Source organism: Sebastes umbrosus, chromosome 4, assembly GCF_015220745.1.
Source record: "Sebastes umbrosus isolate fSebUmb1 chromosome 4, fSebUmb1.pri, whole genome shotgun sequence".
Lineage (NCBI taxonomy): Eukaryota > Metazoa > Chordata > Actinopteri > Perciformes > Sebastidae > Sebastes > Sebastes umbrosus.
This window is the reverse complement of record NC_051272.1, coordinates 37,706,338-37,721,428: the sequence shown is the minus strand read 5'-3', so window position 1 is coordinate 37,721,428 and position 15,091 is coordinate 37,706,338. Positions and strand designations below refer to the sequence as shown.

At 41.5% G+C, this 15,091-nt stretch overlaps 2 protein-coding genes across 2 annotated transcripts in view; both read right to left on the bottom strand.

Moving 5' to 3' along the window:
• Positions 1-15,091, bottom strand: part of LOC119486724 — a 1,187,645-nt gene that overhangs the window by 466,210 nt on the left and 706,344 nt on the right. The gene's annotated exons all lie outside the window — the stretch shown is intronic.
• The window catches only part of LOC119487023 (spondin-1-like), a 164,677-nt gene continuing 158,583 nt past the window's right edge, over positions 8,998-15,091 (bottom strand). Inside the window, exons 14-16 of the mRNA XM_037767648.1 lie at positions 14,197-14,355; positions 10,381-10,653; positions 8,998-9,502 (exon numbers count right to left, since the gene is read on the bottom strand). Coding sequence (XP_037623576.1) covers positions 9,339-9,502; positions 10,381-10,653; positions 14,197-14,355 — 596 coding nt within the window. The 3' untranslated portion in view covers positions 8,998-9,338. The remainder of the gene's footprint in view (positions 9,503-10,380; positions 10,654-14,196; positions 14,356-15,091) is intronic.

Below are 15,091 nucleotides of genomic sequence, written 5' to 3'. Positions count from 1 at the left end.
AATACTTGACAAATCTCCCTTTGAGGTACATTTAGAACAGATATAAATTGCGCGATTAATTTGCGATTAATCACGATTAACTATGGACAATCGTGTCATTAATCACGATTAACTATGGACATTCGTGTCGTTAATCGCTATTACGAATTTATTCGATTGACAGCCCGAGTTATTAAATGACTGCGTTACAAAGAAATTGAATAGCCTGACACTCGTTACGGAATCAACAGCAGAATGAATCACTATCACTAAAGCAGACAACAGAGATATTATAACAATATAAACTCCACAGTGGCTGCAGCCACAATCACACATATCTAAGCAAATGTCAGGGAAATAGTATCAGAATGGCATACTCAAGTGAAAGTACTGTTACTTTAAATCATTTGAACTCAAGTAAAAGTACTTGTGGCATGGTCCTTGCTAGTGAATTGAAGCTATCAGCAAAATTTCGGGAGCAGGACAATGCCTCAACGTGCCACTTCCTGTATTGCCTATAAACACCTGCCTAACCAACTCCTCCTGTTCCGCTCCCTGTTCCCTCCCACTCCATTCTTCTCTCCTAATCTCCTCGTCTCCTCTTCGTAGGGTCCCGTGTGGGTTCGTCGTGCGCGGCTGCTACGGCGGATCCTCGATCGAAGCTCCCCAAACCGCATCCGACTAAGTGGACAAACCAAGAGCGTCATCTGTGTTCTCCTTCAATAAAATTGTTCAATCGTACCTCGTGGATGGCGTGGTCCTTGCTAGTGAATGCCAAGATAAATAATGCTGAGCATAAACATACCCCATCATGACCAGTGTTCATTTCGTTAACGAAAACTATGATGAAATGTGTTCGTCAATGACTTTTTTTTCCACGACTAAGATGAGATGATGAGGAGGTGGGACCGATGTCATTAAACACGAAAACGGTGATGATATCAAACATGCAATATCGTTGATGAAGCTGGAGCGCAAGCCGTGACGACGGCGTGACGTTGGGACCCCGTTACCGAGTCATGTGACCGAGCGGACGCTACTGCACATGTTCCATGTGCCCAAGCTCCAAACTTTTCCAGACGGGAGAGAGCGTTCCTATTGGCCTATTGATGATTCTGAGAACATCCACGGAGAGAAATAGACATTACAGTAACAGAATATTGATTCATATTTGATCAGCGCTGCCTAGTTTGACCGTTTGGTCGGAGTCGGCGAGTGATTGACAGCTGGCTCTCATAGACAGCAGCTGGATAGCAGACCTCAGATCAGCTCTTACTGCTTGTTTTCCTCCGGTCTGTGAAATCTTACAGATGCCGTTAGGAGCACCGGAGGACACCGGAGGACACAGAGGAGCATGATTTTTTTCAGGATACCTGTCTCACGTTCTACTGTCAGGATATAGCGACCGTTTTATAAAAATAACTTTCTCTAATCAAATTTGCTCCAATCTCTCCTACTGATGCTTTAACATGAAACAGTCCTGATAAAGTGTGTGAAAGTGGAACAGAAGACAACAGATAAATCATCAGCTGCAGCAGTCTGTCTGGGGGCCCAAGGGGGGGGGGGGGGGGGCAGAGCTCCAGAGAGGTGACACTGCAGTCAGCACTTAGGGAACAGTACACAACATGCATAACACTGCAATGACGTCATCTTCAGTGTTCAAGTTGGCAGCTATTTTAGATTTAGTCTTAGTCTTAAAACGAAAATGCTTCTTACTTTTAGTCACATTTTTGTCATTTTTGTCCTCCATAGTTTTAGTCGACAACAACTTAAAACGTGTTAGTCACCAAAAAGTAATTTTTGAGTCAAAATGTTTTCTCTCTTAAAGCTGCAGTGGGTAGAAATGGAGCAGTTGTGATTTAAAAAAATGGTCACTATATCGTGACAGTAGTACATGAGACAGGTAATCTGAAAAAAATCATGTTCCTGTGTCCTCCGGTGTCCTCCGGTGCTCCTAACGGCATCTGCAAGATTTCACAGACCGGAGAAAAACAAGCAGTAAGAGCTGATCTGCAGTCTGCCGTCCAGCTCCTGTCTATGAGAGCCACGAGTCAATCACTCACAAACTTCAATCAAACGGTCAAACTAGGCAACGCTGATCAAATATGAATCAATATTCTGTTACTGTAATGTCTATTTCTCTCCTCAGATGTTTTCAGAATCATCTTGTAGTGCACGGTTTAGCTGTAAAATGAGAAAGTTTGTGACCTGGCAATGATGTTGAGGTAAATTTAGGAAATACCAAGCACTGCCCACCAGTTGAAGCACAGCCAATAGGAACGCTCTCTCTCAATGAAATGACATGTGATTGGTCAAAGTCTCCCGTCACGGGCTAGATGTTCTAAAGCCTGAAAACAGAGCCATGAGGAGGAGCAGAAGTCTAGTTTTCTCTCAGAAATCTTGAATTACAATAAGCTGAAAGGTTATTATGGGATTTCTGCCCGATGATGCCAAAAATATACTGACTACTGCCACTTTAATTTTGTCAGCTATTTGTTTTTTTTATTTAATCTTAGTCCCGTTTAGTCATCAGATTATTGAACAATTCTGTCATTTTAGTCATTTATTTATCCTCCTGACTCGTTAATGATGCGCTGTTCAGTTGCAGCCACAGGTCTGTTATGAGAGCCAATCCGCCCACCAACATGTAAAAATATGCGTTACTCAACCACCTGAACCCGACCCGTAAACCGCCAACTTTATGCATTATAGAAGCATAATGACAGTGATGTAATGACATGAGGATATAGATAAACTGAGGAATCACTAAGGAATTTATCACTGTTATTTTTCCATATAAAAAGGAGAGAAAATGATTAGTTTGATTGTCAAACTACTACGACACCATGGCTGAGTTTGAATCAGTTCTTGTACTAATGCTGCTCCCAGAGTCTTCCTGACCATGATGTTCTCAGGGGTTATAGGATTCTTCAGTCTTCTATCTCCATCTAGTGGACTGAAATTGTAAGTACGTTACCAGACCTAAGGAAGCTTAGGGCTACAGACTCAAATGGCCATGCAGTCAGACTTTCTTTTCAACAAAAAAGGAAACTAATATATTAATGCCACTGGGCAGTTGTTTCACACAATCATCTGCGTTTCAATCCACTTATCTTGTCTTAGATTCATGATCCCTTAAAACCTTGTGTTTTGTGGACATTGGCTTTACTTCCTCATTGCTCGGGGTGACACAGACCCCAATGCTGCATGGGTAAAAATCATAATAATTGTGAAATCAACAAATTTTTTCCTCTTTTTTGTATTTTCTTCTGACTTCATTAACACCTAACATATTCCTGTGTCCGTATCTTCTGAAACAGGTCATTAGTCATCAAAAAGACACATTTAATAAGCAACTCTATAAAAAAAAGTCATAAAGTATGAAGGTGATAAACCGATGTTGAGTATGTTTTCTGAGCTGTTAGAGGGGCCCCCGGACATACAGAACATTACGCCCGGGACACACAGGGAACGTCAGAAGCACTTGGCGGCTGCGTGGCGTGGTGGCTGCATGATTCACAAGTCGGGTGTTCACACCAGCTGCGTTTCAACTGCGTTTCTGCTGCTGTCAGCCCTTTCTTTCTACATAGAGTTTGACTTTTAAGGGCCATTTAATTTCATTATAAATACCATTTTTATTTATTTCAGACAGAGAAAGGTTAAGAAACGTGTGGTCATTTGTAAATAATAGTAATAATCGTTAATTAAAAGTCTTTACTTTTTTTTCATCTCCGTAACATATACTACAGATAGACATTGAAACTGTAGTAATCTTACTGATATGATGTCAATATACAGTCACTAGATCACCTTCATTGTCTGTTACATATTCGACAGATGTCTAGACATGTAAACTGTAGTAATGTAGCTGATATGATGTTAATATACAGTCAATAGATCACCTTCAAAGTCTGTTGCTGCTGTGAGACGCGCACAGCGCACGTCAAAAATAGGCGAGACCTCTATTCTCTAGAAGAGACGCAGCTGAGACGCGACAGCGTGGCTGCTCTAACCTGTTAACATGGATGCCAAAATAAAAAATAACAGGTAACGCAGCCGCCACACGCTCCTGACGTTCCTGGTGTGTCGCGGGCTTTAGGGTTCATCAAAAAGAGCCAAATGACGTCATGATTTTCACATTTACATTTCTTTTTATTGTAAAGGTGGTTTCTTAGAAAATAGTCACGTGATACAGAGGCAAAGGAATAAAGAACGAGGCCTGAAAACAGAAAAGAGTGAAGTCAAGAAAACATCTACAGAAAATAGAACTTTGGTGGTGACATTATTATTAAAACAGAACAAAAACTGCTAAGTAATAAAAAAAAAAAAGATTTTACATATCACTCTCATCGTGGAAACACAATGAAAAGTGCAATAAAAACAATGCATGGAAATAAAGTGTGTTATAAGCAGTAACAGTCTACTGTATGTTGAGCTGTCCTACAGTTTCTATTACTGTAGAAACATCTGCAATGTTTCCCATACGACCTCTTCTGCAGCCAGAACTCACAGCACGTGTAGGACGTGACACTCGGCTCTGTCCGTTTGTGTTTTCAGGAATCGACAAAGGCAGTCATTTAGCCATCTGTTTTAAGACAACTCTACGGCAGAGAAAGCATCACGTCCAACCAAACCAAATGATCTATGCACATGCTAAAATGAGATCTTCTGACAGAGTTTAATGCTACATCAGCTGAAACAACAGACAAACAGCAGTATAGTATATAAAGACTAACTTTAACAGTATAAAACATCTCCATTTAAAATGTATCTGTTATTAGGGAAAGTGGTTTTTAGTACTTACATGGTAGCGTCATTTATACTTGTTGGTTAGATAGTAGATATACACTACATCCATAAGTCTTTAGAGACTTCCTGTATGAGCATCTATGTCTTGCAAAAACAACATAAAGAAATCCTACATCTTCAGTTCAGTCTGTTTGTGCCTTTTCTCCAATATTCCATATGGTTGAAAGTTAGTCCATGATTTTAAAATTCTTACTCTTTTCTGATGTTATTCTTTAGTTGATGTGGTAGTAGACCAACAACTCATCTTAGAAGATAGTTTACATCTTAGACTTGGGGAGGGAGCTTCCAGTGGTGTAGTAGTGGTGTCTTGGTAGGTGGGGATATTGTGGCTGCATGACTTTAGTGTATCAATTTCATGCTACTTTGTGCCTCTACTACAGTTCAGAGGGAAACATTGTAACACATGGTGAGCTTATAAATATGATGTTGTTATAGATTAAAGGTGTCCAGCCTTTTTACCCAACCCATCTGTGATCGCAACTGAATTTTTAAATTTCCTTTCGTGGAAGTGTTCTCTGGGCGCTCAAACCGTGGCTGAAATTGAGTTTTTATCATACTATATCTAGTATTTGGGCACATGGGACTACTGTTTTTGCAATAGACTCCATTATATTACAAAATAATAAAAAACAGTAGTCCCATTTTCCCAAATACTAGATATAGTATGATAAGAAAATGGCTGTATCTCACAAACTACAAGGAGCACAATCAAGTATTTGATATCTATGAACGTAAAAAGTTAAATATCAAAGATATGCTTGCGGTGCACAAAAAAATATTTCATGTGGAAATCATTTAATAAAACATGTTAGTGTTTTCTTTCTTCATTTTTCAAAAATCTTGACTTTGACTACTAATAAAAGTGTGATTTTTCATGTGATCTTAAAGAATGTCTGAGTTGTACTGATAGATACTCGCCCAGAGTATGTCCGTACCAAATGTCACACTTCTGACCAATCGGAACAAATATTGTGGCATTTTTCCTTATCATACTAAATATAGTATTTGGGCATAAATGGGTTAAGGGACCTCTTTTCTATCATTGAGTAAACTGATGATCCTTGACTAAGTGACATATTCGATGGATATTTCACATTATATTCAATGCATAACAAGCACGGAACAACCGTAGAATTAACCCAAATGGTGAACGCAATAACCGCAGGAAGTTTGTGTAAAACAAGTCATTTAGATGAACTTTGAGCAGCTTTACTGTGAATCTTGCATCAGAGATGAGCTTTCCTGTTATCTGAAGGAACATTTATTACAACTCTCTCTATTATGTATTTTCTTTTGAATTTTTAACAATCATACATATTTAATAGGCTTCTTTTTGATAAATTCAGTGTTTTCTTCTCCCTGATGCTTGGCCATTGTTCTATCAGCTCTCTGGTTGTTTTTTACTGTGTACTTTTTTACTGCAGGACGAGACTGTTTAGCAGAGAGGGAAGGCTCTGTGAGCTTGTATTCAGGTCTTCACCGTGCCCTTATCCGGTTTAGATCTTAAATAATAATCCAAACAATTTCATTTCGTTTTCTTCACAGAAATGAAAGAAACTGAGATACAGGCCAACTGCATAGATTTAAAATAAGTTGTCAACAAGGCCTCGGGACCCCCAGTGAAGCTTTGGTGACCCCTAGCAGGGGTCAGGACCCCAACATTGGGAACCAGTGGATGAAACTAACCAACAGTATATCAAATAGTTAAATTAACGTCAGTACTTTCACTTTTGATACTTTAAGTACATTTTGCTAATAATACTTCTGTTTTTTTAATTAAGTGCCCCTTTTTCAATGCAGGGCTTCAACTTGTAGTGGAGTATTTTTATATTGCAGTATTGCTTCTTTACTTGAGTAAAAGATCTCAATACTTCTTCCACCATTGTTTCGTTTTATGCCTTGTTGTGTTTGCTTCATATTTGTATTTTTGTTTTAACCAGAGGGCAACCTGATAGTGAAAAGTGAAGCCAATGTGGAAGCACTTCAAACTTACATTCTTTCTAGCAGCCAGCAGGGGGCGCCTCCTCTGGTTATATAGAAGTCTATGAGAAAATGAGCCTACTTCTCTCTTGATTTATTACCTCAGTAAACATTGTAAACATGAGTTTATGGTCTCAATCACTAGTTTCAAGTCTTCTTCAATACAGCATGATGTTCATTTAGTAAATTATGGTCCCATTTAGAGTCAAATAGACCATAAAGCAGAGGATGCTTTAGGGCGGGGCTACCCTGTGATTGACAGGTCGCTACCAGGCGTTGTCCAGTCTGGGAGTTGTCACTGTTTTCGTCTTAGAACTTTCACAGTGAGTTTTCACTTCATGAAAGTTAATTGTAACATTTTGGTCACCTACCAATGTCTTATTCAGTGTTCGGTTGTACCTAGCTCCACCATCTCGTGTCACTTCTGGTTCTGGTTGCAAAAAACCAAGATGACGACGGCCAAAATGCCGACCTCGAGGCTTCAAAATCATAGTCCACAAACCGATGGGTGACGTCACAGCGACTACATCCACTTCTTATATACGGTCTATGGGTTTGACTAAAATGGTCCATTTCATGTAGCTCATGGTTCATGACAACAAGGGAAGGGACTTTTGTTCTCTGTTTAAGTTTGTCTCTACAGGGCAGCGCTTCTCCCCGGGCTCGCTGCTGTTTTAAAGGGGTATTTATGTTTTGTGTGAGTCACGGAACAAAAGTTTCTTGTGCACCGTAAACACCACAGATGACGTGAAAGATCGTACTGGAACATGATTTGCTGCAGTCTTGCTCTACAAGATGTACATATCGCTATGTTAGCTAGGTATATGGTAGATCCCTCTGCACAGAGATGGGTATATATACTGATGTATACTGTATATGCTTAAACACACCACTACACCTCTGCTAGCCTCCATCCTATACGTCTAATTAAGATCTGCATTGTTTTCTTTTACGGATTACTTCACACTTATTCTAAACAGCAGCAGCATGGTATCAAGCATGGTATTTTCCTCAGAAAAAAGAGTGCTACAGGAATGAGTCCTAAGATCCCGGAAATGAGTTCGCATTTTAGGACTTCCGGTTCCCTCGTCTGGAAGTCAATGTTTTTTTAATTGTTTTTTATTTAGATGTCTGAAATAAGGGCTGTGGTTAGCACAAGCTGAAGAGATTTTAAGGTTCTATGATATAAAATATGTCAGGAAATATCCCACGTGAATTTTGAAGCCTTTATGTGTCTTAAAGGTCCCATATTATGCTCATTTTCAGGTTCATACTTGTATTTTGTGTTTCTACTAGAACATGTTTACATACTGTAATGTTAAAAAAAACTTTATTTTCCTCATACTGTCTGCCTGAATATACCTGTATTTACCCTGTGTCTTTAAACGCTCCGTTTTAGTGCATTTTGACGGAATTGCAACAGGACTGCGTTGCTAGGCAACAGCTTGGGTCCATGTGTACTTCCTGTCAGCTGATGACATTCACATACACTGCAACAGGAAATAAACTGGGACACATTTAGAATGTTCACGTTTAAAACTGCGTAAAGGGTCTAAATATTGTATATTTGTGACATCATAAATGGACAGAAAACCTGACAGCTTGTTTCAAAAGCAGAGTTTCTGAATACAGGCTGTGTGTATTTCCCTGTGGATTGAGCATTTGGATACTTTCACAGTATTTATATAGGACTTAAACCTGCTTTATAATAAAAAAAACATGAAAATCTCACTTTTTATAATATGTCTCCTTTAATAAGGCGGTTGCTAACAAATAGCTAAATGAGACAACTAAACGTCATCATGTCGACTCGTCCTCCTTTACAGCCTCGTTTTGTAAACTCACGCTCATGTGACCGTGGTGTAATTCGTCTATAGCCGAGCGTCAGCTTTTTACTTCTGGCGATTGCGTTCAAAAATCATAAAAGTGGTGTTCATTTGTTGAAATTATCTTTCTGGAAAAAATTTTAGTAGTATCATAAACATTTGTTTTCTGAAATAATCCAAAACCCATTGGAACAATCCCACTGGCTTTTTGTCTAGGGAACCAGGGCGATGCTAACTTCCTGGTTGACCTACATAAATACATCATCCCTGGAGCACTCTATTAGAGCAGATTTTGTCAAGAATTCCCAAGAAATACTGGGATCTTAACCCTAACCCTATTTCATACCGAAGAGAACGAAACTACTGAAAATACCCCCAAAAATGTGTGCATCAGTGGCAAAGCTACCGTAGTTGTTTCTTGTTTGTTTTTTTGCAGGACATAGACATGACTCTCTAACATTTCCATTGTGGTCTAAAGTAAATGTCAGCCCTATTAACTAAATGCCTACAATGGCTTCACTAAACAGAACATTATCATCTTCCTCCTTCCTCCTCTCTTCCCCTCTACTTACCTAAACTCCTATCATGTTTCCAAAGTGTAAAACCAGCCCATCATCTCGCCCTCATCTCACCTCCCTGTACACAAAAAGTTCCCCATTGTCATCTTTATCAAATGAACCCATATTTTCATGTATTTAACATGCTGCCCCCCCCCCCCCCTCCTCTGTAGCTCAGTAGTGCCCCCTAGCAGGGATGAATGTTACAGGCACGGATCTCCTTCCGGTCCTTACAGCTGGCCATCACGGTGCCTTTAGCTCTTTTCTTCACCATCATGAAACGCTCCTGGATCCCCCCTCCGCATGGTTTGGTACAGTCCGTCCAGCTGGTCCACGGCTGCATCCTGCAACCTGTTGGAAGAAACAGTAGCATCTGAATTCTGGTCTCCCGCAGAAGCTTTAAAGTGGCAGTAGTCAGTATATTTTTGGCAGCATTGGGCAAAAATTCCATAATAACCTTTCAGCATATTGTAATTCAAGTGTTCTGAGAGAAAACTCAGAAAAGAAGACTTCTGCTCCTCCTCATGGCTCTGTTTTCAGGCTTTAGGAAATCTAGCCCGTGACGGGAGACTTTGACCAATCACAGGTCATTTCATTGAGAGAGAGAGCGTTGGCAGCGTAGGCAGCTGTCAATCACTCCGATAAAACGGTCAAACTAGGCGGCGCTGATCAAATATGAATTAATATTCTGTTACTGTAATGTCTATTTCTCTCCTCAAATGTTTACAGAAACTTCTTGTAGTGTACTGTTTAGCTGTAAAATGAGAAAGTCTGCTCCGGCTGGTGGGTGATATTTCCTCAACAGATCTCAACATGGCTGCCGGGTAACACACTTTCCCATCTTACAGCTAAACACTACACTGCAAGATGATTCTGAGGAGAGATACAGTATATGCTTTAAAGTAACATAATATTAATTAATGTTTGATCAGCGCTGCCTAGTTTGACCGTTTGATCAGAGTTTGCGAGTGATTGACAGCTGCAGAGAGACGGCAAGGCTCCAGATCAGCTCTTACTGCTTGTTTTCCTCTGGTCTATGAGATCTTGCAGATGCCGTTAGGAGCACCGGAGGACACAGAGGCACATGATTTTTTCCCAGATTACCTGTCTCATGCACTTCTGTCAGGATATAGTGACCGTTTTATAAAAATAACTTTTTTTTTTTAATCATATCTGCTCCAACCTGCCTACTCCAGCTTTAATAATAATGACAGATAATTCCCACCAACCTGGCTGCTCCTCGGCCGCTGCATCTCTTCCCTGTTTACCCCGTCTCCTTCTCTTTCCTCCTCCTGCACCTCCACCTCCACCTCCTTTCTCCTCCTTCGTTTTCGTCCGGCACTTCCTGATCTTGCATTTCTTCCTCTGGATGGTCTCGGGGCAAATGCTGCCCCCAAACTCAGGCTCCAGTTTGACCATACGGGTTCGAATGGTGTGTCCTTTACCACAGGACTTGTTGCACTCGGACCACTCTGTCCACTCAGAGACCATGCAGTCGACGGCTGGAAGGAGGGACAGAAGGAGGAGAACAAGAGGAAACATCAGAAAAAGAAAGGACAGGGCAGACTATTAAATGTCACAATGATAGGCTGAGAACAAATATAAGCACAGGAAACATTTTGTGGCATATATATTTTCTATTGATTGATAAACTCAAAATCCCGTTTGTTAGTCGGGGTTCAGTGGTGCATGTTCCCATTTGAGCTTTTCCTCTGCCCATCCCTCTAAGTGTCATTCCATTTCACTGAAAACTCAAGTGAACTTCTGTGAGATCGAGGGTCGATGGAGACATACAGTCATCTTACCTAGGACTGTCAATCAATTCAAATATTTAATTGAGATTAATCGCAAATTGTACATTTAAAAGGAGATTTGTTATGTATTTAATACTCTTATCAACATGGGAGTGGACAAATATGCTGCTTTATGTAATTGATCGTACATATCTATCATTGGAAATCAATTACCAACACAAAACAATGACAGATATTGTCCAGAAACCCTCACAGGTACTGCATTTAGCATAAAACAATATGCTCATATCATAACATGGCAAACTGCAGCCCAACAGGCAACAACAGCTGTCAGTGTGTCAGTGTGCTGACTTGACTATGACTTGCCCCAAACTGCATGTAATTATCATAAAGTGTGCATGTCTGTAAAGGGGAGACTCGTGGGTACCCATAGAACCCATTTACATTCACTGATCTGGAGGTCAAAGGTCAAGGGACCACTTTGAAAATGGCCATGACAGTTTTTCCTCGCCAAAGTTTAGCGCAAGTTTGGAGCGTTCTTTAGCCTCTTTTGCGACATATTATGATTATGACTATTATGACATGGTTAGTACCAATATCTGAAATATTTTCACTCTAGCTTTAAAACTGAGCCCGCTACAACCTACAAAAGATCAATTTTGTTAATGTGTTAAAGTAATTAGTGGCGTTGAAACGAATTTGCGTAAACAAATTATTATCGCGTTAACATTGACAGACCTAATTACAATCATTTATCAGTTCCTGTGGACAATGTGAGATCACGTTGTGTTAACTCACACTACATAGCCATATGAATGGGCCTTTCTGCAGGGTCAGAACCTGCAACTTTTATGCTTACACTGAACGTACTGCGGGCTGAACGGTGGTGCAGTGGTTAGTAGGGATGTCAATAATTAACCGTTTAACCGACGTTAAGAACTTGAACCGATTGACGCTATCGGTTAAAACGGTTAAAATAAATATTCATGATTAATTAAAAAGCTGAGAAAAACTCAGAGGAGCGGCTCGTCACTTTAAGGAGAAAAGCTGGTCCACCTTAACATCCCACCTTGAGAGGCGGAGCCAGAGTTACAGATACAGGAAATTGGCTCCAGTCTCTGGCTCGCGTTCTTTTAATACATCCATGATGGCTGGCTTGAGCTGAGGAGTTTGTAGCCTCGTAGCATTTATCCACCAACAAATAAACTGTAGACACACTGTCTGCTACAGCTAGAACGCCACCGACAAACCCACACACAAACCCACACCCACACCCGCTGTCACACACACACACACACACACACACACACACACACACACACGGTCTGTTGGACACTCTCTCTGTCATTGCGGCGGCGAGCACGAAGCTACCAGCAGAGCTACAGATGCTAACGTTCCCCAAAAACACACTCTGTTTGACGGACAATCGCATCGTTCCGCCGGGCAGACACACAGCTGACAACCTGCTAAACTAAACTAAATGTGCGGTGGAGACTTACTGGGAAAGTGGCTACATGTCCACGACACTACACGCAGCATCGTAGCTGCTAAGGTAACGCTCCCGGACGCTGAACAGTCTGTTGTGCTCATACACTGCAGGTGGCGCACCACTAAATACGAGGCAAAAATCTTGTCGGTTAACGGTTACTAATCGGTTAACGAGGGTTGGTTATCGGTTAAGAATTTATTAGCACCGTCACCTCACAGCTAGAGGGTTGCAGGTTCAAATCTGGCATGAGGCCCTTCTGTGAAGAGTTTGCATGTTTTCCCCGTGTTAGCGTGGGTTTTCCCCGGGTTCTCAGGTTTCCTCCCACAGTCCAAAGACATGCAGGTTAGGTTCATTGTTGACTCTAAATGTCCCGTAGGTGTGAATGTGAGTGTGAATGGTTGTCTGTCTCTGTGTGTCAGCCCTGTGATAGTCTGGAGACCTGTCCAGGGTGTAGCCCGCATTCACCCAATGTCAGCTGGGATCAGCGCCAGCCCCCCTCTCCCCCCCGACCCTAAATAGGTTAAGTGGTTACAGATAATGAATGAATGAGCCCGTAAGCCCAGAACCCATGATCGGTTTTGTCAACTGACAATTCCAATAAAGTTCATTCAAACAAAACGGTCACTTCCTCAACAATGTTGACAAAAAGAGAGAAAGGCACCGTTACCGCACTGCGCTGCAATGCGGTGTGCGCTGCGGTGCGGTGCGGTGTGCGCTGCGGTGCGGTGCGGTGTGCGCTGCGCTGCGGTGCGGTGTGCGCTGCGCGCTGCGCTGCGCTGCGCTGCGCTGCGCTGCGCTGCGCTGCGCTGCGGTGCGGTGCGCAACTAGCAGACAAGATGAGGAAACGGAGCAGCATTTGGATTAATGAACTTAATTTAAGTGATGTATGTGCACACATATTAATCATGGGTCATAACAGCGCTTAATTTGGCTGAATTATAAAAAGCAGAAGTGGTAAAACGAAGAGCCTTTTGGGAGCCGAAAGAGCCGCCTCTTCTTGGTGAGCTGAGCCAAATGATCTGGCTCACTTAAAAAGAGCCAGAATTCCCATCACTACAACCCACATCTCAGGAAACGAGCAGGTATCAGGCCAGTTAGGGATAGCAATACAAGCTGTCAGATAACTGGACGGGTTGTAATTAGGACTGTCAAAGTTAACGCAATAATAACACGTTATGAAAATTTGTTTTAACGGCACTAATTTCTTTAACGCATTAACGCAACTTGTGATCTTTAGGTTGTAGCGGCTCCATTTTAAAGCTATAGTGAAGATACTGGTATCATATGAAACTAGAAAACCTAATGAATCCATCGGTACCAACCATAAATAATGATCCAAACTTACACTACATTTTGGCGAGGAAAAACTGGCATGGCCATTTTCAAAGGGGTCCCTTGACCTCTGACCTCCAGATCAGTGTATGTAAATGGGTTCTATGGGTACCCACGAGTCTCCCCTTTACAGACATGCCCACTTTATGATAATCACATGCAGTAGTGGCAGCATATTTGCCCACTCCCATGTTGATAAGAGTATTAAATACTACAAGTCTCCCTTTAATCTCCCGAGAACAGATAAAAAATGTGTAATTAATTGTGATGGCATTTTTGAATGGATTGACAGCCCTAGTTGTCAGTTTCTGGAAAGAAGTTCAAGTTAAGGTGAATGCACCTGAAATGCCCATTTCCATCATACTGAATGTACAGCACAGTAATTCCAGTCGTTCAAGGTTGCCTCTCTGGTTTACCTCTCTATGACCGTTAGGAGTGAAAAGAATTTGTGTTGTACTTCATGTACTTACAGCAGTCGGGCAGCATGCACTTCTCTGTCTGCTCCAGCTCCTCAGTGCACCCGGCAGGATCAGACTTCAGCATCCGCTGACGTGTTCGTAGGCCCCGCCCGCACGTCACACTGCACTCAGTCCAGTCAGACCAGGGAGACAGCATGCAGGGGATGGTATCTGCAAATACACACAAGCACAACAATACTAAATAACATACTACAGTTAGTGCTAGTTATCAGGTTAAACTCTATGTACTTTACATGATAAAGCTCCAACCTGATTCATACTCATGTACAGTATCTGTGCAAATCTCATCAATTTGCTCTTTCATTACAGTGAACTGAATGGAACCCAACCTGGATTAAGATATATTGGTATCATATGACTACAACACCTAAGGAATAGATTGGTAACAACCATGTCATACTAGCTCAGGGGTCTACAACACGTCGCTCGCGAGCGACCAATAGCTCGCTCAATAAGTCGCTCGCTAAAGGTTCAAAGAATATGTAATCAGATTTGATAAGACAATGTCACTTGGTAAACCTAAGTTTCTATCCAATCCAATTCACAGACATCCTTTCTGACACAAACTGCTTATTTGCCAATCAGCTGTCAATTAAACGAGTTACGCTGCTGCCAAGTTCGGTTACATCAGTGATGCGTAACATTAGGAGATGTTAGCAGGCTAGCGAGCACACACCGGATCTGACAATGACGGCGGAAAATAGCCAGGCCAAGAAAAAGCAACAAAAACATGCTATTTTCATAAGGAATAGGAAACAGAGTTTTTTTTTCACGAATGTGAATGACAAGCGTGTTAGTCTCATTTGCGGTGTGAGCGTGTCAGTCAGTAGAAGATGTAACATCGAGCGCCACTTCACCAAAGTCCACGGCAACTTTTCACGGGACT